The 24,883-nt window shown below is 41.5% G+C and overlaps 1 protein-coding gene across 2 annotated transcripts in view; it reads right to left on the bottom strand.

The window, feature by feature from the left end:
• Nucleotides 1-24,883, bottom strand: part of SEL1L3 (SEL1L family member 3) — a 1,757,172-nt gene that overhangs the window by 409,741 nt on the left and 1,322,548 nt on the right. For both annotated transcript variants that reach the window (XM_044062158.1, XM_044062159.1), the window contains exon 13: nt 21,529-21,669. In XM_044062158.1, the coding sequence (XP_043918093.1) occupies nt 21,529-21,669 (141 nt within the window). The remainder of the gene's footprint in view (nt 1-21,528; nt 21,670-24,883) is intronic.

Raw genomic sequence — 24,883 nt, 5'->3', positions numbered from 1 at the left:
GCAGACAGCATGCAGAAGTGCTCACTCACAGTGTATCAGTAGTTTGCTGTGCATCACAGCTGTGCATTATGCCACCCATATACTTCACCGAAATATAGAGAACCATACATGTAAGTTGAGTTTAGCCTTATTTGCATTCATATCACACAAACTTTCACTTACTTGTAGAATAAGAAAATAGTTCACCATTTTAACTGTCAAACTTTGCACCAAAAAAGCATCAGCAGCAACACTACCAATAAAGCATTCTGAAGCAAGTTTCTGGAAGCAGAGATGCAGTGCTGTCAGAAGGCACAGCCATGAGGAGTTACACAGTGTTCTGCAGTACTGTGCCAACAGATATGTGATCCCTTGCCTAGGAACTGCAGTTCTGTGTTTATGCAATGTGCACCTGCATACGGTCTATTTGTAAGACATGTAGCTGCACTTCTACCCTGTAGGTGAGGGAAAACAGCCTACTATTAAGACTGCCTGTCCCCTTGAGTCAGGCCTTATTGCCCCACATGTGAAATCAGTAGCACCTAGGACGTTGGGTAGGTGATCAATGTCACAGAAGCTACTTATGATGGTGGCTCTCTCCCCCCTGGTGTAACATACTGAGAAATATACTAAGTATTTTGCAGGTTGACACCTGTGATGCACTCAACGTATTCTCCCTCTGTCTCTTGAAGGTCCCTTTAACAAGTATGTAAAAAGCAACATACACTTTAGTGCCCATCACTATGGGAAGCCCACACATTCCTCCCAATCATATTTGTGAGTGATACATGTCAGCCAATGGTTGTATGATATCTCTGTCAACAAAACAATGATCTGCCCAGCTGCTGATTCATTAACTAATGTAAGTAATCTGTTGCCTGTACCATTTTTATGTATACCACTTGCCACCACATTGTAGTGCCATATGCAAGGTAATGGCACTTGTCTTCACTAAGTGCAGGTTCACAAACATTGCTGGTGCTCTGAGCATCTTGATGGCTACAACTTTGAAACATTCAAACCACCTTGCTGAGGTTGACAAAGAGGGTTCTGGTCATGATTAGCAGTTAGTGGAGTTGGAGAAAAAGCTTCATATGTGGATGAGAGGGCCATAGATTATGAGGACTGATCTATGACGAAGAACATATGTATTTTAAGGGTACGAGAAAAAGAAGAAGGCCCAAACAGTACAGAGTTTATTGGAAAGATGTTCTCAAAGTGAACTGCTCTTCAGCTGGACACTTTTATCATAGAGAAAGCTCACCATGTTTTTCTCCTACAGCACCTTCGTCTGAAGTTCCCACGACCCATACTGATATACTTCAATACCTATTTGCTGAAGGAAGGGTTCTCTCCTGTTTGTGGGAATCTTCACAGGTTCATACGTTGATACTAGGCTATCGGCCCTAGGGCCTATACAAGCCTAGCGAAACAATTCCCCGGATATTTCTTCCCACAATATTTACTTCCCCTGGACCCCTGTCTAGCAGGGCGACTGACATGATCCCCGGGGTGAATTTCCTATCTCCCATCCAAATGTCAAGGTGTCTTGAAGAGGGCCAAGGAGGCGCTCTGCTTGACTCGTTTGGGCAGTCTATTCCAGAGTATGGGGAGTCTCTGGGTCAGGAACCTATCCCTCCAGCATGTTTTGTTCATTGTGATGACAAGGTTTAGATCCCTGGAGCGTGTGGCTCTGAGGAATTGGGATATCTTTAAGTGGAGCATGTGCAACAGCTCAGGGTTTGACATGGCCTTGTATGTTAAGCAGAGATTGCCTCTGAGTAGATGATATGCCACAGAGTATAGCTGGAGTTTTTTAGACGGTCAGCATAGGGCATCTGCTTTAGGCCTGTGATTCTTTTAGTGAGGTATTTCTGTGGCCTTTCCAGCTGTTGCAGATGTCGTGTGAGGTACATACCAAATGGGACGTTGTACTCTATAATGGGTCTAATGAGGGATGAGTACAGTGGGACAATGACCTCCGTTTTTCTGGATGAAAAGCCGTTAGTGATGAGGTGTGCCACATAGAAGGATTTCCTGACTGTTGTGACGATGTGGTTATCGAAGGTGAGACCACTGTCCACCTGTGTCCCTAAGTCTCTCATCACACTTTCGGTGTTTAGTGTACTGCCATCTATGTGGTAATTCATGGGTACATGTTTTTTCCCAAAGGGATAACTATACATTTCTTGGCATTAAGCTTGAGCCCATGGCTCTGGCATCAAGCATCTGTTTCTGTAAGGCCCTTTTGTAGAATATCCACATCATTTTGGGATTCAATAATGGCTCCCAGTTTGCAGTCATTTCCGAACTTTGTTAGCCAGAGTTCCTTAGTGTTGGCCTGTACTTCAGAGAAGTAGATGCCAAACAAGAGCTGTCCCAGGACTGATCCCTGAGGCACTCTACTTGTCACTTGTCTGGAGCTGGATTTGGAGTCCGCTACTTTTACAGTCTGGGTTCTGTCAGTAAGCCAGTTGGCAACCCATCAAGTAATGCAGGGATTTATGCCCAGCTTAGTAAGTTTATCTATGATTCCAGAGTGGGGGATGGTGTCGAAGGCCTTGGCTAGGTCTAGATAGGCTGTCTGGACCACCTTACCCTCGTCCACAGCTCAGGAGACTGATTCAAAGAAGTCAATCAGGTTCTGGAGACAAGATTGTCCCTTCACAAACCCAAACTGGGTGGGGTCCAGTGTTTGAAGGTTGCCAGTGTCTTTGTTTATAAGTTCCATGATAATGCATTCCATGCCCTTGCAGATCAGGCTCGTCAGACTGATGGGACAGTAGTTCCTGGGATCCAAGGTGGATCCCCCCTTGTGGAGTGGGATAACTGTAGCTGTGCACCACTCAGTGGACACAAAGCCAGAGGTGAGGCTATGATTAAACATGACACTTAGGTGAGGTGCCAGTTAATTTTGTAGTTCATGTAGTACACAGCCTGGGATGTCATCTGGTCCCATGGAAGCTGTATTCTTAGCTTTGGAGAGTGCAGTTTCTACCTGTGTGGCCGTGATTACCGGAATTCGGCAATCTTTTGGTATTGAGATGGACCCTTTAGGGGGTGAGAGGGGGGGTGAATTTGGCACTAAATCGATCTGCCAGGATATTGGCAATATCCTTGGGATCAGTATATTTAATGCCATTCTGTTGTAGCTCAGAGCAGATCTGAGCATTGCCATTTATATTCTTGACATAACTATAGAATGTCTTGTGGTTCTCTTTGGAATCTTTGGCAATTTTATTTTCGTAACTAGCTTTGGAGGATTTTATGAGGGATCTCAGCTTCTTACTGAGGCTGATAAGGGAGTTTTTTGCATCCTAGGATTTTCCTCTTTTACGCAACAGTTTTTTTCCTTTTGTTAAGACTATTACTTTTAAGGTCTCCTGTATCTTTTTTGACAATGATTTTTTAGTGGAAAAGTACAGTTGTGTCCACAGTCAACGCAGGTACTATCTTTACAGAACTAATTCTTTCAGATCTTCAGATCAATTGCTCATTTCTTGTGAGGGTAAGAAGAATGAACAATCTGTGTCAAAACAGACTATTTCCAAATGGTTGTCTAAGGCTATTATTACTTTTTGTTATACTGATTGTATTTATTTTTATTTATTTAACATTTGTTAACTGGGTTGGTCTTACTGGGCCAGAAGTCCATTACAGAGCTGAGGAAAAAAGCTCCATAGTAATACAAACAAAAAATATTAGTACAAACCATACAAAAATGAAGGGATAGTGACATAAGGCAGTACTAAGCAGTTACACAGGACAGAGAAATCATGTACAGAGTATTCAGGCATTGTGTACAGAAGTGAAACATACAGAGTGTGATAAATATGCTAAAGCTGATACAAGTCAGTTAGGAAAAAAGACATCTACACACTGTGGTTACAAAAAATATAATAAAATATACATATATTGTAGCTGCACTTGAAGTAGCGTGGTATGGCATCTTTATGAGAGAGGAGAAAAGAAATGGGAATTATCCCAGTGAGAAGAAATTAGGAGAAAAAAGATGGAGGTTGGAGACAGAGGGTGTGGGGGGTTACGTAAGGTGTATACAGGGGAGGAGCCATGTGTTTATTAGGGAGAGTTTTAGCTCTTTTTTGAAAAATTTTAGGTGTGAGATATCTCTTACATAAGCGGGGAGTTTGCTCAAGGAGTGGGACAAGGAGTATTTATATAGGAGTTTGCCTATGTTTTTGTTGGGTTTGTAGAGAGCAAGGAGATATTGATCAGAGCTACGAAGAGGATGGTTAGGAGTATAATAGGATACAAGTGAGGTGAGGGAGAGGCAGGCAGTAGACTTGTAGAGAACTGAATGTGTGATTTGTAGCTGTGATAGCCAATTTAGTTTTTTTAGTGCATGGCAGTGGTGAGAGTTGATGGGTAGGTTTGAGGCAAATTTAGCTATTTTGTTATGGTCTTGTTCAAGCTTGGAGAGTAATGAAGATTGAACATTTGTGATAAATGGAGCCACCTAGAGTAGGTAGGATAGGAGGAAAGCTTGAGCCAGATAAGGTTTAGAGTTTGAGGTAAGGAATTTCTTATTTTCGTAAAGTAATCCCAGTTTTTGATGTGTTTTCTTTTATATTCTGTTGAATGTGAAGGTTGAATTTTAATTGATCAGCGATTATGGTGCTTAGTAGCTTAGTGTGAAGTTCCACTTTAATGGTAGTGTTGTCGAGGGATGTGATGGTAAAGCTGGATTTGTGATGCAAAAGAGTTCAAGGGAGGAAGAGAAGGAGTTTTGTCTTTTTTGGACTTAAGACAAGCTGATTTTCAGAAAGCCATCTTTCAATGGACTGGAAGGAGTTTTGGGTACGTATGTGTGAAGGTGAGAGATGTTGTCTGAGAAGGAGATAAGTGTAGAGTCCTCTGCATATTGTATACGAGAAGAGTGGGTGCAGGCTGTATGGAGGTTGTTAGCAAAGCTGCTGAATAGGAGGGGCCACAGGAGAGAGTCCTGGGGAACTCCAGATTCCATGGGTAGGAAAGAGGAGCAGGACGTGTGCCATCTCATGGATTATAGCCTATTGGTGAGGTAAATGGAGAGCCAGTTAAGAGTGGAAGAAGACAGGTTGAGTTCAGATAGTTCAGTTAGCAGTTTGGAATGAGATACTATATTGAAGGCTTTAGACAGATGAAGGAATAGACAGGATACAAGTTGACTGTTGTCTCTAGCCTTGGCTACAGTCTGAGTAAAAGATAGTGGGGCAATAGCAGTACGGTAGTTTGGCCTAAATCCACGTTTGATAGGAGTTAAAAGATTTTTGTGGATTAGTAGTTTGAGAAGCTGAGTATGAATGCATTTTTCGAGGATTTTAGAGAGTGGGAAAAGAATAGCTATGGATCTAAAATTACAGGGGTCAGTGGAATTCCCACCTTTATGTAATGGTATTGTATACAAGGGTTTCCATAGGTCGGGGACTGTGGCTTCTTGAATGAATCTGTTTATTAGTAGAGAGATAGGGTAGGCTATAGCATCAGCAGCAGTCTTGAGGAAGAGGGGAGGTAGGTTATCTAGAGGGAGAACACAACTTAAGTTTGAGTAGGAATGATTTAATGTATGTAGTGGATACTGCTTTGAGTGAAAAGGGGGTTCTGTTGGTTGGAGAAGGAGAAGTGGGTGGAATGGAGTTGTGATCTGCTTGAGTAAGTTTGTAGATGGAGTCCATAAAGTAATTGTTAAGAAGGGTGGCAGTTTCTTGGCGGGGAGGGTCTTATTTGGGTAGGGGTTAGGGGTAGTAGGGTTTCCTGGGTAAAGTACTTTATTGATGGTGTTCCAGAATTTTTTTGGATTAGCGTATTGGCAGGCTTAGGCTGTGTTGTAGAATTGTTTCTTATCTCTAGTTATTTGTTTTTTAGTTAGGTTTTTAAGATATTTATAATGTTGAAGAAGTAACAATGATTTAATTTTAAGCCAGGATTTCCATACACCATCTCATTTATGCATAAGGGAGCAAGTATCTTTTATAAGCCAGGGGGCATAGTTGGCTTTTATCCTAATTTTCCTTACCAGTGCTAGAGAATTGAGAATGTCAAGGAAAATCTGGTTGAATTTTTGTACTGCTTCATTGAGGAGACGTTAATGGAGGGAGGACCAGTTAATGGATGATAACCTGGTGTTAAATGCTTCAGCATTAAACTTTGAGTGTTTTTGGCAGTCTCTATAAAGGTGTGACTTGGGTGGTTGGAGGAGGTGTCTTTAGATGTGGATAGGAAGATGGCCACTCAAAGTGTCGGGTAAGGTACAGGGGTTGTGGTCGAGGTTTGGTTCAGTTGTTGGGATCCAATCTAGGATTGAGCTGGTATTAGTGTCTTTATTTATGTGTATGGGGGGATGTAATAAGTCGGCTGAAACCGTGAAGGCTGATGCTGTGGTTAGGGGCTTTGGACATTAGTTTTGCCCAGTCTATATTAACATACCCAGGGATGACAGTTTCATAGGATATACTGTTTGAGATCCATGACAGTATGTTGTGCTCAAGGATGAGGACGTTACTGCCAGGAGGGATGTAAAGGAAGGTTATTGGAAATTTTTGTGTGGGTGTTTAGATGACAATTTACAATTAATACCTCTGCAGTATCAAAGTGGGGTATAGGAATGGGTAGGGGAGAGGTTAAGTTTCTCAGTGTAGAAGATGGCAATGTCTGTCCCCCACCTTTTTTTGTTTTGGAATTCTATCTGACTGGTATATGTTACAGACATGTGGTAAGAGTTCATTGTTTGAGATGTGGGGTTTTAGCCAGGTTTCAGATAGTGTTAGGATATGTGGGGAGGTCTGGGCAATCAATGAGTGGAGTTTGATGGTTTTATTGAGAAGGCTTTGAATGTTCATTGAGTAGACAGATAAGGTTTTGGGGTTAGAGGAGGTTGGGGGTGAGAGAGGGTTGGGAGTGAGAGGGGGGATAGATTTGGAGTGGAGGGTGGTTGGGATTAAGTGAAAAGGTAGAGGGACCTGGGTTGGGGTGAATATCTCCAGCTAGGAGGAGAGTTCTTATGATTAAGGTAAGTTGTGGGTGGTAGGTGAAGTATTTTAGTTTGGTCTGCAGGAGAGAAGTATAATGTAATATTTTGATCTTGAGGAGGTAAATGTGTGAAAAATTATAAAGAGAAAAAGAGATAGTGTATGAATGGATGGGATCATTATCATTAGGGGTAAAGGTAAGAGTTGGATAAGGTTTCAGGTAAGAGAGTTTAGTGTGGTATGAAGTTAAACGTGTGAGAATAATAAGTAGTGGGGTGGTTAGGTATAAGAGGAGCATGGTGTAATCTGTAATGAGTAGGACAGTGTAGGAGATGCAGTGAGAGTGTGTAGTGTAGATTTAGAGTGAGAAAAAGATTGGAGGTTTTTATGTTTGTCAGGTATAAAATGTAAGGGGGCAGAGAAGAAGGGGTGGTTTTGGAAGTTATATTGTGGTAAGTTATGCGAGTAATGTGTACAGCAAGAGTAAGTATAGAGAGGGAGTAGGGTGTATTAGATTGAGGGTGGAGTTTAAGATGTGGTAGAGGAGGAGTGGTTAAGGACTGGTTGAGAAAGAGGCCTGGTTGTGTGAGGTTAGGGATTGTTCGTGAAAGAGGATTGGTTGTGTAATACAGAAAGGGGTAAGGTTGAGTCAAAGTGGTTATAGTATAAATCTAGAGTAAGTGTGGGTGGGTGAGAATTGGGGGTAGTGTAGGGGAGCAAAGTGAGTCTGGGTAAACAGAGGGCAAACAGAGCTGGGAAGAGCCATGACTATAGGAATCAATCTGGAGACAAAAAAATCAATACAAAATAAACAAGACTCTTTTTTGTAAGCTCTATTTAAGGTCTTTTCAGTCCCTAAGAACTTGGTACTAGCTGATAATTCTACTGTTATGCATCTATTTTATATACTCTAATACTAATCTTATTGCACTATTTCCATTTTGCCTAAGCATAATATGCTAGTGGTGCAATAAGATTGGTGCAAGAGCATTTAAAATAAGATAATACTCCTTGGGAGCATGTACTTTACACAAATAAGGTTTGAAGACAGAAAGAAAATAAAAATAATCAGTAGCGAAAGACTAGGTCTGTGGAAGTAATGCAGTATAACTTACTGCATTAGCGGACAATGGGGGGACATGGAAATAAGTGTCTAGCATGTGGGCGAATATCTATGAAGTACCCTTGCAGATGTTGTGCACGCCTCAGCTACAGACCATTAAAGACTAGCTAAATACATGTAGCAGATAGGTATTTTATAAAGTAAGATCACAGTGCATCAGTGGAGATTCTGTGATTTACATACAATGCAATGCAGAGCAGGTTTAGGGATTGCTGTTGGAGTTGATGTAGTTTCTAGTTTGTGGAGTGAGATTTAGGGACTAATTTGCTAGAAAAGAAGAAAGTATAAGAATAAGGTAAAGCTGCAATTAGAACAGAGATTGGAGTAGATAAAAAGATGTGTATGGTCAGTCTATCATGTGTCATGTATTAAGTACAAAGGCAGCTTGCACTAAAAAAAATGGCAGCTTGGAGCTTACAAGTAAAATTGGCTCTAAAACAATGCATTGCTTACAAGTATAAACCAGCTCCAAACTATGTACAGCTGTACTACGCAGGATTAAAATTCAGTAAGAACACTGACAGTTGGAACTTGCAGGTAAGAAAGGTCTAAAGCTTAACAAGAAAAATCAGCTCTAAAACAATGTATAGCTTACATGTAAAATCAGCTCTAAAGCACTGGTAATTGGAGCTTACAGGTAAAAAAGGCCAAAAGTGCAGGTAAAAAACAGATATAACAAAAACAAGTACTTAAATAGACTGGTTGCAGAATAACGATAAAGTTGCTCAGTTAAAGAAGCCACAACTGCATTGTATCATAGTTCATCACTTTAGTTTTCAGGAAAACTGGCAACCGAGTAAAAACTAATAACAAAATGAGGGATATCCTTGAGTAAAGGGACAGATTTCTGCCACAAGTTACATAAATTCAATCGACTACTTCATCTAGAAACATCGCACACTTGGTATTACTAAGCCGGGTTATATTTGCAGCAGAAATAACTAGTAGAGGTACTCTTGTGTAACAGTACAGTAAAATCAATTATTTTTGGTCAAATTAATACAAGACTAACTTTTCATGCATAAGAATAGTAGAGCAAAATCAAATCAAATCATTTTATACAATTCATTGTGTCAGAGTAATAATGAAGACTTGCCTGGCATGCACACGACAAGTGGGATTCCGATATTCATGGGCTGAGGGGACCGAAAGTGTGAAAATGGTGCCCTTCTCTTATGGCACCTCTATTAGTAAACTGTCTGAGGGAGAGGGGCTGCAGCCTCACCGGAAATGCATAAAGCATTACTGTCCTACTTAGGGGAAGACCTACGACCACAGGATCAGTGTGGAGACAAAAAAAAAATCAATCAATACAAAATAGGTAAGACCCTCTTTTAGTAAGTTCTATTTAGGACCTTTTCAGTCCCAAAGAACTTGGTAATAGCTGAAAATTCTAGTGTTCTATAATATATGGCCTTCCTGCTAGCATATTATGTTTAGGCAAAATGGAAATGGTGCAATAAGGTTAGTGCAAGAGTGTTTAAAATAAGATAATACCTCTTTGGAAGAATATACTTTACACAAATAAGGTTTGGAGACAAAAGGAAAATAAAAATAGTCAGCAGCAAAAGGATAGGTTTGTGGAAGTAATGCAGTATAACTTAATGCATTAGCGGACAATGGGGGGCATGGAAGATGTGTCTAGCATTTGGGAGAATATCTGTGGAGTACCCTCGTGGATACTGTGCATGCCTTGGCTACAGACCATTAAAGACTAGCTAAATACATGTAGCAGATAAGTACTTTATAAAGCAAGGTCACAGTGCATCAGAGGAAATTCCGTGATTTACATACAATGCAATGCATAGCCGGTTTAGGTTTTTGCCATTGGGTTGATATAGTTTCTAGTTTGTGGGATGCCACAAAGATGAAAGGTCTTGTGAGAAGATTTGGGGACTGAATTGAATGCAGTGCAGAGCAGGTTTAGGTTTTTGCCATTGGGTTGATGTAATTTTTAGTTTGCGGGTTCCCACAAAGATGAAAGGTCTTGCAAGAAAATATGGGGACTAAACTGAATGCAATGCAGATTAGGTTTAGGTTTCTACCATTGAGTTGTTGTCATATTTAGTTTGCGGGATGCCACAAAGATGAAAGGTCTTGCAAGAAGATTTGGGGACTAAACTGAATGCAATGCAGAGCAGGTTTAGATTTTTGCCATTGGGTTGATGTAGTTTCTAGTTTGCGGGATGCCACAAAAATGAAAGGTGTTGTGAGAAGATTTGAGGACTAAATTACTGGCATGCACATGATGCTTGGGATCCCAATATTCGTGAACCGAGGAGACAGAAAGTTTGAAAAAAAAAACTACTCCAGAAAGAGTCAATGCCCACTCTAGCAGGGACTTTACTTTATAGCTTTTTGAAAAGGGTTGGATTCTAGAAGCAGCAACCTGGTCCTCTATACATATGTTACCAAGGCATTACAAGTTTGATTCCTTCCCTGCATCTAGATCAGGCTTTGCTAGGACCATTCTACAGTGGCCTCTTGACCCTTCTCCTTCCAGCTTCCAAATGTACTGAACCAAAGTAATCTAACCATACAACTAAAGCTGCTGCTGCAGTGATCAATATAATGAACATAGTAGAGCTGTGTAAGCAAACTTACCATCAGTAGCTGTTCCCTCCCTCCCTCCATCCCCCTTGATTTCTGATGTTTTGTTTATGCCAGCATTCCTAGCATTTTCCCTTCAGGGTTCAGCTTCCATCTGTCTGTTGTCATGAAAACTCTAAAGGGCTTGGCAACCAAATCTGTCTTTTTAGTCAGCTCAGCTCGAACTGCCTAACTGTTTGGGTATGTGGAGAGTGCCCTGAATGTTGCTGGCCCGCCGTTATAAGCAGGATATAATCCATATAGCTAGTCATCCATATGATGATTAGTTCAGTATTTCTGAGATTTGCTTTGGAATGAGAATTATGTTTTAGCACCACAAACCAAACTACCCACAAACCAATGGTATAATTGAGAAAATCATTCAAACAGAAAAAAAAAGTCATGAAAAATATATATTTAGACAATAAGGGTGATTACCATCTTGCATTACTGAAATTCCAGAGTATTCCTCTACAGGCAGCTGGAATATCACCTACTCATATTGTGATGGCATACAAACTTGGGGAAGAATGGAAACACCCAGCATATCTGAAATAATAACTATTATAGGACTGCACATAAGAAAATAGTCCTTCAGCCTGTAGATACTGCAACAAAACTAAACCCGGTGAACCAAAGTAAGCAGGCTTCTGGAAGCCACTGTAATACAAATAATTGAGGCACTGTATACATACACTGTTCAAACAACAGAAGGTGTTGTGCTTACAAGGAATATTTATTTATTTATTGACTGACTGATTAATTGATTTACATTTTGTTAACAAAGTTAGTCTTGCTAGGCCAAGGACTTCTCTTCGGAGAAGAACCAAGGTGGCATTCATTCATTCATAATAAAACAGACCAGCTAATACTACATTATTCCCCAGACAAGTTCCAGGAAGGGAGGGAGGGTGACAAAGAAGAACACAATGAGAATAAAATAAAGGCACTCTGTCACAGAGAGGATACAACAGAAAGACTGAAAAGGTGAATTAGGTAGCTGGATCAATGTTCTTTGGGACCATCCAGACCTGACCCCACTCAAGTGAGAAATTCAGTCCTGGCATGATAGATTGTGGGCAGGGGTAGTTACCCTCTCCCTCACAATTTCTATTAGGATTTGATGGCACCCTGGAATTAGATAAAATTACAAACGACTGCTGCTTCTTCTCTTATTGGTGGTAGAATATACAGAAGCTCCTGGAGTTGGAAAAAGGCCCATCAGGAAGTCATAGTGCTAATACTTTACACCCACTTCCAGGGACTCCCCAGACTGAACAAGCAATACTTACACTCCAAGCTGGCAGTAGCACCAGACTCAGATCCTGTCCAGTGATCATTATATGCGGTGATTAAACCACCCCAGAGATAGTCACAGGAATATTATGAGAGTCAACAACTTGAACTCTAAACTGAAAAACAATGCTTTGTTATTGTTTGTTTAAAAAATGCTGATGATAAAAATGTCTCTTCAAGGAAAGAATAGTTCTTGATATTGCACCTAAAAGTTGTTTAATCGAAAAATCTTTTAAGTATTACTGTGATTGAAGGTAACTTTCCTAGCTAGTAAGAACTGTTACCCATAACTTTGCACATTGTTCCCTTCTTTCATAGTTTATACTTCTTTTGAGAAGAAACATGTCCCTTTAATAAAGTCAGTGCTGTAGAAATGAGGCTTCCTGAAATTTGTAGCTATTCTCATGTCTCTCTGTCAATGTAACTTTGAAGTAAATGTCTCTTCAGTTAAGCTTTTCTCAGTCTCTTTGCTACTTTTATAGCTTGAAAAATACTGTATAGCATCTAAGCTTTTTCGGAGTCTCATTGTTAGTTTTATGGCTTGAAAAACATTGTACAGCAGATACCACAAACATTACCTAAAACAGGAGATAAGTGTTAATTACACATCCTCTGAATCATAAAATCTTGGTTCAAAGAATACATTTATCTCATTATACCTAATGAAATTATGTACATGTTCCTAATAATAAGCCATTTCTGAAAACTAGAGATAGGTTGTTCCTTGTGGTAAAAATCAAAAATAATCTAGGAAGAGTATTTGTGAAAAGGAATGATATCTGACTTGAAGATGCACAGAACTAGTTGCTAATCCATAAAGGTAAATATATGCAATTATACATAATGCATTGTCTACATCTCTCTCATTGATTATTCTGTCTGATGAACTGATCAGGGCTGTGGAAAAAAAATGTCATACTCATGGGGACTGCAACCCCTAAATGGAAAAAGAAGCAACCAGATTAAATACTTGTTTTATATATTATATAATTTAACTAGTTACCAAACTGACTTGGCCTATCCCTTTTAGAGGTGCCTCCACCTTGTTACATCTCAAATATCTCATATTGATGTCTGAACACTGCCTAGTGACCATAGTTTGGCACTTAAAAAGATCCAGGGCTGGTCCCGTATATGTCTCAGGTACCCTATTTTAAGAAAGGAAGGAGACTTCTTTGTTTATGGAACTTGACAGTTTGAACTGTGACCTGTGACCTTATACCTACAGAATCTAACCCAAAAGAGACCCTAGACATATTTTTTCAAATTACTTGTTTCCATTCAAGATAGGCAATATTCTTACAGATTACATGAACTTTGCTTCCAAACTCAAATTTCATTTTAAAAGTCAGATATCAAATATGGAGGTTATTGAAAAGAAAGAACTAACATGGTGAGCTTAAAATAGTGTAGAAAAGTCACAAACTGAGATACAGCGTTATATCTCAGAAGTAAACAAAAGCACTGATGAACCACCCCAAACAATTTGGAAGGTGATAACAGATCTTGCCAGTAACACAGGTAAATACAGTAGACCAGACCCTGATAATCACTAATAAATATTACCCCCCAAAATTGAACTGTCACCTAGTATAAAAAGAAGTTATGTCCTTACCATAACGTTCGATGTTTGTAGTCCATCTCGCCCTTCATTCTTACTCTTGGGATCGGAGCAGAACCTCAGCTCCGACTCGGCCATACTGTAGCTCAAAAACTTCTTATAGGTTGGTACTAGGCTATCGGCCCTAGGGCCTATACAAGCCTAGCCATAACAATTCCCTGGCTATTTCTTTCCACACTATTTACTTTCTGAACCATTGTCTAGCTGACCATTGTCCATTGACTGACGTGATCCCAGGGGTGAATTTCCTTTCTCCCATCCAATCATCAAGGTTCCTTTTGAAGAGGGCCAAAGAAGTGCTCTGCTTGACATGTATGGGCAGTCTATTCCAGAGTCTGGGGAGTCTCTGAGTCAGGAACCTATCCATTCAACATGTTTTGTTTATTGTGATGACAAGGTTTAGATACCTGGAGCGTGTAGCTCTGAGGGATTGGGATTTCTTTAAGTGTAGCACATCCAACAGCTCTGGGTTTGACATGGCCTTGTATGTTAAGCAGAGATCGTCTCTCGAGTAGATGATATGTGACAGAGTATAGCTGGAGTTTTTTTAAGGTGATCAGCATAGGGCATCTGCTTATGGCCTGTGATTCTTTTAATAAGGTATTTCTGCAGCCTTTCCAGTTGTTGCAGGTGTCTTGAGAGGTACATACCAAATGGGGCATTGTATTCTATAATGGGCCTAATGAGGGATGAGTACAGTGGGACAATGACCACCTTTTTCTCTGGATGAAAAGCCTTAGTAGAGAGGTGTGCCACATAGAAGGATTTCCTGACTGTTGTGGCGATGTGGTTATCAAAGGTGAGACCACTGTCTACCAGTGTCCCTAAGTCTCTTATCACACTTTTGGTGTTTAGTGTACTGCCACCTATGTGGTAATTCATGGGTACATGTTTTTTTTCCCAAAGGGGATAACTATACATTTCTTGGCATTGAGCATATGCGCATGGCTCTGGCACCAAGCATTGTTGGCTCATGGCTAGGAGGTATCCTATCATGCATCACTACTGTTTCCCAGATCTTGTTTGCTGCAAAGAGAAATACAGAGACAAAGAACAAACCAAATCGAAAGGACTAACAAAAAGCATCAATAGGCACTCTACCCCCAGGTCCTCAAGGAGGGGGCAGGAGGGAGAGTTTGTACGAATGAAGGGTGAGATGGACTACAAACATCGAACGTTATGGTAAGGACATAACTTCTTTATGTTTTGTAGTCCTATCTCGCCTTCATTTTTACTCTTGGGACAGCGTCCCTAGTACCTTCATCTTGGGTGGCTCATTGGAAAATGCTCCTGAGTACTGTGGAACCAAAGAAAGACTTGTTCCTAGTAGCCATATCCAATTTGTAGTGAGTAATGAATGTGTGAGGTGAAGCCCATGTTGCTGCAGCACAAATTTTGTCTATTGGGATTCTAGCCTGAAAAGCTACCGAGGTAGACACAGACCTGGTAGAATGAGATTTCACCTTGAAAGGAAGAACTTTACCACAGGATGAATAGATAAATGAAATGCAACTGGAAATCCAGTGAGCTAGTGTGACTTTAGATACTGGAAGGCCCCTCCTAGAGTCTGAAAATGAGACAAAGAATTGCTCTGACCTTCTGAAACCTTTAGTTCTGTCCAGACAAAAACACAATTGTCTATGCACATCCAATTGGTGGAATTTGTATTCTGCCTTGTTAGAAAACTTAGGGAAGAACACAGGCAATTCAATAGACTGATTAATATTGGCTTGAGAAGAAACCTTAGGAATAAAGGAAGGGTTTGTCTGCAAAGAGACCCTGTCTTTATGAAACACCAAATAAGGGGGCTTAATGGAAAGAGCTTGTAGCTCAGGGACCCTTCTTGCAGAAGTGATAGCCACTAAAAATATTGTTTTCCAAGTTAGAAACTTGAGGTCACATGTTGCTGAAGGTTCGAAAGGACTTGACGTAAGTTTATGGAGAACAAAGTTCAAATCCCATGGAGCCACGGGATCCGTGACTGGGGGTCTTAGCAAAGTGGTCCCTTTGAAGAAGGCTTTACAAAGCCTATGAGCCATAATATTAGGTTCATTAGCAACATGAAAGGTGGAAATGGCTGCCAACTGGACTTTGATAGTTGCTGCTGCTGAGCCTTGGTTGAATAACTGCGAGAGGAAGTCTAAAATGGCAGAAATGGGAGCTGTGTAAGGATCAAGGTTTCTCTCACGGGTCCCAAAGGAGAATCTCTTCCATTTACTGGTATAAATTTTCCTGGTAGAAGGTTTGTGAGTAGATGACAAGATGTGCACAACCTCGGGAGAAAAGTCATGAAGCCTGACTAGGGATGGAATTGGAGCAGGCAAACTGTCAAGTTGAGGGTGTGGAGAGAGGGATGGAATGCCCCTGACATGTGTGTCAGTAAATCTGACACTGGAGCCAGAGTCCACGGTTCATCCTTTAGATGAGGTCTGAGGAAGGGGAACCAAACCTGTCAAGGCTAGTAAGGAGCAATTAGGATCATTCTGCTTCCTGAGGATATTGCTTTCTGAATTACCTTTGATATGAGGGGGAAGGGAGGGAAAGCATAGAGAAGTTCCGAGGGCCAATCATGAATGAGTGCACCTCTTGTTGCATCCCCTTCCGGGGGAATCAGGGTAAAGTAGCTGCTGCATTTGGCATTGAGAGGGGTGGCAAAGAGATCGCAGCAAGGCTGACCCCATTTGCGAAAAATTTGTTCCACAATGTATGTGTTCAGAGACCACTCGTGAGGCATCAGAATAGCCCTTCTGAGCCTGTCAGCTATGACATTGGATTTCCCTGGGATGTGCGTTGCTATCAGAAAGCAAAGACACTGCCCACTATCATACTCACAGGGCTTCTCTGCAGAGGGGGTAAGATTTGGTTCCTCCTTGTTTGTTTAGGTACCATACCACCGACATATTGTCCGAGTGGATTGCAGTCGTCCCTAGAGGGAGAAAGCTGTGAAGTGCTTGCAATGCTAGAAGCACTGCTCTCATCTCCAAGATGCTGATATGCAAATGAGTCCCATGATCTTGCCATGTGCCTTGGACTGTTCTTCCTGGATAATGCCCCCCCCATCTGGGAGGCATCCATGGTTACAGTGGCAACTGGGGGGGGGGGGGACAAATGGTCTGCCTGGGTTTAGACTGCTGGTCTGGGTCCACCAACGAAGATCCTGTTTGCACAAATTTGTTATCAGGATGGGGGTGAGACAGAAGAAGGTACTGCAGTGACCACTGGGAAAAAAGTAACCACTGCAGGACCCTCATGTGCAGTCTGGTTAATGGAACTAGTGTTATTGTGGAAGCCATGGTCTCTAATAGCTTGAGCACCACCTTTGCTTTGACTTTTCTTAGAGGAATTAAGCTCAAGACTTGTTCCCTTAGACACTGAATTCTTTCCACAGTAAGGTAAGCCCTCATTGAGACAGTGTCTATTTCGGCGCCAATAAAATTCACATGCTGAGAGGGCAACAATGCAGATTTTTGCCAATTTACTGTAATTCCTAACTGCAGGCAAGTTGAAATCATAGTGTCCCTGGCCTGTAACAGTAGATGCCTGGTGGTGACGGTCAGGAGCCAGTCATCCAGATATGGAAACACTTGGAATCCCTGACATCTCAAGTGAGCCGTAAAAACTGCCATACATTTGGTGAACACCCTGAGGGCTGTGGTGAGACCAAAGGGCAGGGCGTGGAACTGATAATGACTGGCTCCCAGCTGGAAGCGTAAGTGACTCCTCGATGCCCTGTCCATTTTGATGTGGTAGCAAGCATCTTGGAGATCTATGGAGCACATCCAAATGTCTTTCCCTAACAACGGAAGTATCAACTGTAAGGTGACCATTCGGAACTTGGACTTCTGTACAGATTCATTCAATTTGCTGAAATCCAAAATGGGTCTCATGTCCCCTGTTCTTTTTGGCACCAAAAAGAATCTGGAGTAAGTCCCTAATCCCACTTGATCTGCAGGGATGGGTTGGATGACTCTCTTCACAAGCAACTTTTGGATTTCTAGAGTTGATGAATCTCTGTGATTGGGTGGCACATCTGGGATTCGTCTGGTCTGAAGGGGTGGAGAAGGGAAGGGAATATGGTAACCTCTGGTAATTATCTTTAATACCCACTTGTCTTGAGTGATGTCATGCCAGTCTTTTGGGTATAAATAAATACGCATGGTCGAGCCTCCTTTCAGGAGTGCTGATAGGGACAACCACGAAAGGAATCACGGTCTCCCTGGTTCTGCGTGCCTCCTCTGCCTCTAGGGCGGCATCTACCATTATTTCCTCCACCTCTGCCTCTGGAGAAGGAATCACCTTGTGCGTCCTGAAAAAACCTCTGCAATTTTTTGAACCATATTTTGCTGCCCTTCTCCCCTTTGGTATAGGGTCTAGAAGGGATGGAAAAACAGACTTCCATGACAGACAGGGTTTTTCCTTCTTGCTCGCACCTGGTAAGTGTGTCCTTTATCTTGGTTCCAAACAATGAGGATCCATCAAAGGGGGAGTTGGTAAACGTAGACTTAAAGGCCTCCACAAAATTACACAAACGCATCCAGGAGTGTCTTCTGAGAGAGACTCCTGAACTCGCTGCCTTACTCACTCCATCCACTGCATATGAAATTAGCCTCATGGAGGAGTTCACAATAGAATTAACGGCAGACATCTGTGCATTGACTTTCTGAGATACCGCATCAGATACGTTATCCTGTAGATTATCTCCCAGCTCTTTTAGGAGATCTCTCTGGAGCCTTGTAAAATATGATAGGTAGTTCAGCGATCGAAGTGTAAAGGCCGCTGAAGAAAAGACACACTTCTCATACTTATCCATCGTTTGAGATTCCTTGTTCGGTGGATGGACAGTGGAGGAAGTTTCAGCAAGTTCCTTCTTGGTGGCCGTTGCCACCACCATGGCATCTACTGGAACACCCTTAGTAAGAAAGTCCTTGTCCTGGGGTGCTGACAAAAATTTATTTGGTCTTCTAGGAACTGGTTCCACAGAATCAGGAGATTCCCACACCTTTTGACTTACTAAATCCAGTAGCTCGTTGAAAGGAGGAGACACCCAAGAGGCGGAGGGTTGAGACCCGAAAGCCTTCAGGTACACTAACTCCTCATCAGAAGGGGATGTGGTGGGCCAGCTGCCTCTCTGTTTAAGGATCTCAAGGATATCTACAAATGAGATATCATCAGAGGATGACTTGGGGGACTCTTCTGACTCCTAAAGGTCAGTTTCTGATGTAATAGGCTCATCAGGGGAGTCAACATGTTTCCTCTTACAAGTTTTCTTCCTAGGTGTTTCCTCAGACAGGCATTCTGGGGAGACCTTGGAAGACTGGGGACCACTCATGGAGGTATCCTGAGGCTGCGGGTCTCTGCTGTGTTGGGAGAGAGAAGGAGCCGAGACTGAAGTCAGCACCTTAAGGGGAAGAGTGTCGGTACCTCTGGGTGGAGCTGAAGACCTGGACAGCACACTCCTCATTACCTCGAAGGCCGATCCTCCTGGCTCCGAGGATGGCCTCCGCTCTGAAGATGCAGAGGCAGCCCTCGGTACCGAGGAGATAGGCTCTGAGGCAGATGTGGAGTCCAAACTCATCTGATCCGAAGCACCGAGAGGTAGGCTCGGAACCAAAGAAGTTCGATTCAAAGCATCCCCCTCGGGCCCGAACAGAGAGCTGAGGACCCTAAACCCCCACGGACGGCACCAAAAGGGTCGGAGTGGATATCAGAACCGAGAGATCAACTGAGGTAGCTGGAAGTGACCTATCCACAACCGGAGGCACCGACAACTCTGGCTCCGAAGACTCAGAGATGCTCGGAGGAGGAACATCGATTGGGTATGAGGGCACATTGGGCTCCCAAGCTGACTGGGATGGAGCAGAATGCAAATTTGCCAGCGCCGAAGTCTGAAGTAGTCTACGCACTACTCTCTCGATGTCCTCATCCGAAAGGCTCCTAGAGGACCTGAAAGATAGAGTGGGGATCTAGATCGCTGGAATATAGGTGACCTAAGAGTCGGGGAAACCAGTCAAAGTTCAGATAACCGGCTCCGAGATGTAGTGTCAGTTATCGGCGCCAAAGTTCCTGGAGCCGAGACTGACGGATCCACTACGTTAACCTCTGTCAGCACTGAAATCGGTGGATCCGATGAGGGTGAAGCCACTTTAGCAATTTTGTCTGACGGCTCCGACAAAACAGAATGGGTGGGAGACTGCCTTTTTGTAGTCTTAGGTCTGTCTTTTTTGGAGGAGAAAGGAGATTTAGAACTGGATGATGAGGATGTCAATTCCTCCTCAAAGGAATGTTTTAATAGTCCCTTCAATATCAGTTTGTTCTTCCTCTCCTGAAGAACATGAGGAATGAACGCATGACAAAACAGGCAAAACTCTTGGAGGTGGATAGCCCCCAAACAGTAAACACACAAAATGTGCCCATCAGTCAAGGACATCTTCTGGGCATATTTAGTACACTTTCTGAAGCCCAAAGGCTTATGATCCTTACAGTCTTTTGACATAATGCAAAAAAAAACACAATCCGCAAAACAACACACAACAATTTAAAGCAGAGAAAGATAAACAGAGGACTAGGTCCTCTAATTTAAACACGCCTAGCCCTAAAAGGAAGGAGAATACACCGAGGACTAGGTCCTCTGATTTAAATGGGCCTAACCAAGGGAGAAATGGAAAACAGAACCGAGGACTTGGTCCTCTAATTTAAATGGATCTAGCCCAACGGGAGACAAACAACAGAATGAAGACTAGGTCCTCTAACTTAAACGGGCCTAGCCCAAAGAGGAAGGCAGCCGCACAGGAGATTAGCGATGCAGAGATACCAAAAAGGCCAACAGAAGAATGGCCAAACAACGTACAACAAATACACAGAAAAATAAGCAGCAAATAGTCCAAAACAGACCAAGACTGCAATAAACGTACAAAACTAGCAAGACAATATAATATTATCCAACAATGACAAGAAAAAAATATTGAAAAATATCACTTAGCCATGGCCAAGAAGAATCACGTCTGAGCTGAACGAGTGGCAAATGAGATCTGGGGAATGGTAGTGATGCATGATGTGATACCTCCTAGCCACGAGCCAACAAGATGTTTTTGAGCTACAGTATGGCCGAGTCACAGACGAGGTTCGGCTCTGATCCCAAGAGTAAAAATGAAGGCGAGACAGGACTACAGAACATCATCTGTTAGCCAGATGCATCTAAACTAAAATAACTAACCACATGATTCTACATCACTGCCTGTATTTTTAAATCCTGTCAAACAGCTAACAAATAAAACTGAAGGTGACCTGTCAGCTCTATAAAATACAGAAAACTTAGGGAAACAAAGATTCTCCAAAGAACCATCTGTCAATGCTTTGAGATTTTACAAATTAAAAAGGGAGTCTTACATGTCAAATGTCCAATATAATAAACTTTACAAAGTAAACAAATAAAAAAAAAACAAATATAACAATGTTTGTTGTTATAAGGAGGTGCTCATAACAAGCATTGATAAAAAATACTTCCATGTCATTGTAAAGTGACTTTTCTTGTTTGTGTGTGCTCACATTTTTTAGATCAGTTTTTTTTAGATATTACACTGCTTAGTCTATTATGCCTCCACTTGTTGGTGATCCACAAAACTTTTTCTCCCACCTGCATCTCTCTGCAGTCCAGAGACTACCTGATTGTTTAGAAAATTATAAATGTCACAGCAAATTCAAACAATGGTAAACATTTAACTATTCCTTTTCTTCCTTCCTTCCTTCCACTAGAAGGGGTGCATCCTTTGCACACTTTTAAAATCAGTATTGCCTTAAGCTGACATTACTTTCCATATTGTGTGTGCTGTCTGTAGTAAACAAAACTCTAAAAACATGCAGATTAAATTCTACAGAAAGTTTAGAAGACTTTGGAAGTGTAAGAACATAGCCAGAAATCAGAATATATAATAAGTTTTAATGAAATGCCATACCTTAAATAAAAGGAGAGAATAATCGTACATCATAGTTGGATCTCCTATTTCTACAGCTCCTCTTCTGTACCATTCGAGTGCAGCTTCAATATTTCTTGACACTCCATTCTGTCCCCAGTACAGCATTGCAGCTACTTGTTGCTAAAAGACATACAACAGTCATTTTAGGACTTGTATTAACATTTCTGGAAATGTGGCTTTACCAGCTTTTCTCCTCCTGTTTGTTACAGGAGATACAATATAATTCTAAAACAAGAAACTATTCTACAAAAGTGACAACTTGTTAAGACTTATTTAGTTGAGCTAGGGAATGTGTAGAGCACATGATGATGATGATGATGACGAATGACATTTTTGTCAAGAATATAGACATTTGTTTTCCGAGGGGTGGGTCATGCCCCCCCAGACTACTACAGACCCCCCCCCCCACCAGGTGCAAGGGGCTTTGTGTTTGCAAAGCTTTAGTTACTATAATGAGCTCAGAAATAACTGCACCTTTGGGAAAACAGAATTTCCCCTTATGCAATATGATCTCACTTCTTACACTGGTACTGTTTTCACACAGTTTTCAGTCTGATAGCTGTCCTCCCACAGTTTTCCATTTGACTAATGTCCTACTTCCATTTTAGCTAAGCTACACAAAAGCCAAATTCCCCTCCCAACAAGTGGCTAAAAATCTTTACAGCAAAGTAAGCTTACATCTCTTCACTCTAGAGTACACTGGGTATTAAAACTCTGAACATATACTGTCAATACCTTCATCTAAATTTAATCATATTGCATCAACAACTTTAAAGGCATCCTGAAATCAACAAACATACACACTAAGAAATTTAAATTCATCTTCTGCTTAGCAATACATAAATATATGCAGTTAAATATATACATTCTATAAAATGACCGCAAAAGAAATATAACATTATATATATATATATATATATATATATATATATATATATATATATATATATATAATGGTCTACTTTACTTACCCGAACAGCCACATCACCGACTTTCACGTTGCTGAGATGACAGGAAAGAAAAACCAGAAGATCGACATCTCGAACACCGACTTTCCACTTGAAGTAAGTAACCGCTTGGCCACCCCCCCAAAAAAAAAAATTAAACCCACCCATGTAGGTCCACACCCCATATACCAACTCCGAGATCGCACTACCACAGGGGTAAGGGGCAACGTTCAACAGGAAGGCCAAGCGGTTACTTACCTTGAGTGGAAAGTCGATGTTCCAGATGTTGGTCCTCTGGTTTTTCATTCCTGACGTCTCGGCAAAGTGAAAGTCAGTGATGTAGCTGTTTGGGTAAGTAAAGTAGACAAATAGATATATATGTGTGTGTGTATATATATATATATATATATATATACACACATATATACATATACACACACACGCACACACACACACACACACACACACACACACACACACGTACACACACACACAGATATATACAGATATAGATATATTTACATGGGTCTATGTCTGAAGATCAAAACTTCAAAAGACTGAAGATCAAAGTATCTAAAACTCAAAATAATGAAAAAAAAAAAGTTATGTACTTACTATAACATTCCATCTGTGTTGTCCATTTTCATTTCCACCTCACTGATGGGTTCGGATCCGATCCCTCTGATCTGACTTGGCTGCTATACAAGCTTGTGGCAATCCTGAACTCTTGAGCTTCACCTTTACCCAGAATGCACCACCCCTCATTACCTCAGATCTTGTTTGCAACCCATAGAAAGAAACAGCTTATAAAATTTTATGGAAAGCTTAATGAGTAGTATAATAGTGGAAGGAAGGACAAAGTCATATCTGGAGCCATCAATATAAGAGGAAAACCTAAGAGTTGCCCTATCTACCTGTTGTTTCAGAATATAATGGTAGAGGGTTGGGGGAGGGACGGTGAGGCAGAAATGAAAATGAGCAACACAGATGGAATGTTATGGTGAGTACATAACTGTTTTATCTGATGTTGTCAATTTTCATTTCAGCCTCACTGATGGGACAGAGTCCCCAACTACTAAAATCTCTAGGCGGTTTCAAGGAACATTATTCCTGAGCACCACTGAGCCAAATGATGTCCTACTCCTAGAAACTACGTCCAGTTTGTAATGAGAAATGAAGGTATGAGAAGAAGCCCAAGCTGCTGCTGCACAAATGTCATACCAGGAGGCTCTTAAATGAAAAGCTGAGGAAGTTGCTAATGATCTTGTAGAGTGGGCACATACTCGCTTTGTGAGAGGCAAGTTTAATTTATTATAAACGAAGGAAATACAGTTGGTTAGCCATTTGGAAAAAGAAACTTTGGACATTGATTTACCCAACTTTCTTTCAGTAAAAGAGACAAATAACTGGTCTGAATTTCTGAAGTGTTTTATTCTGTGCAAATAAAAATGTGACTTTCTGTGAACATCTAGTGAATGCAACAAGTATTCTCCTTTATTGGTATAATTAGGGAAGAAAACTGATAGGTTGAGAGATTGGTTAATGTTGGAGTCTGAAACCACTCTGGGCAAAAAAGATGCACTGGTTCACAATGTAACTCTATCTCTGTGAAAACTTAAGTATGGAGGTTTCACCAAGGCCTGAATTTCTGAAATTCTTCTGGCAGAGGTAATGGCTACCAGAAACAACATCCTCCTTGAAAGGAACTTCAGATTGCAAGTACTTACAGGTTCAAAGGGAGGAAGGACTAAGGTTGCAGTACTAGGGTTATATCCCACTGTGGGGTAGGATCTCTAACTGGGAGTCTCAAGAGAAGAGTTCCTCGCAGAAATGTCTTGCAAAGTTTATGTGATACAAGTGAAGAGCTATCAAGGCCAGTGTGACAATTGGAAATTGACGTTAGTTGAACTTTTATTGTGGATGAGCTGCCCCTTGACTAAAGGGCAGTGCCAAGAATTCAGTACAGAATGAACCAGAGCCACAAAGGGGTCTGTGATGCCCTTGCACTGGCCCAGTAATCAAGGAGCCTTAATCCTCACCACTATCACTAGTGAGGGACGTACACACTGGGAGGACAACAAGTACACACACAGTAAAGTACAATTTCCCTTAAGAGCACACACAGATCACAGACAGTGTGGGGCTGGTTTCTCCCTCTTTCTCCAGATCCCCAATAAGACTCCCCACTGGCACAGCTATACGGTTAAGATCTCAGCTGAGTGGCCAAGCTAAGACCTCCAGTACCCTCTCTGTCCAACCAGTGCTTCATGTCCCTGCCCAAGTAGCTCACACACACACACACACACACACACACACACACACACACACACACACACACACACGCACACACTTTGAGATTTAATTGATATACAAACCCACACACACAC

Source organism: Protopterus annectens, chromosome 2.part1 (assembly GCF_019279795.1).
Source record: "Protopterus annectens isolate FY-2018-M chromosome 2.part1, PAN1.0, whole genome shotgun sequence".
Classification (NCBI taxonomy): domain Eukaryota; kingdom Metazoa; phylum Chordata; order Ceratodontiformes; family Protopteridae; genus Protopterus; species Protopterus annectens.
The sequence above is the reverse complement of the archived record's forward strand: the minus strand, read 5'-3'. Positions and strand labels throughout refer to the sequence as shown.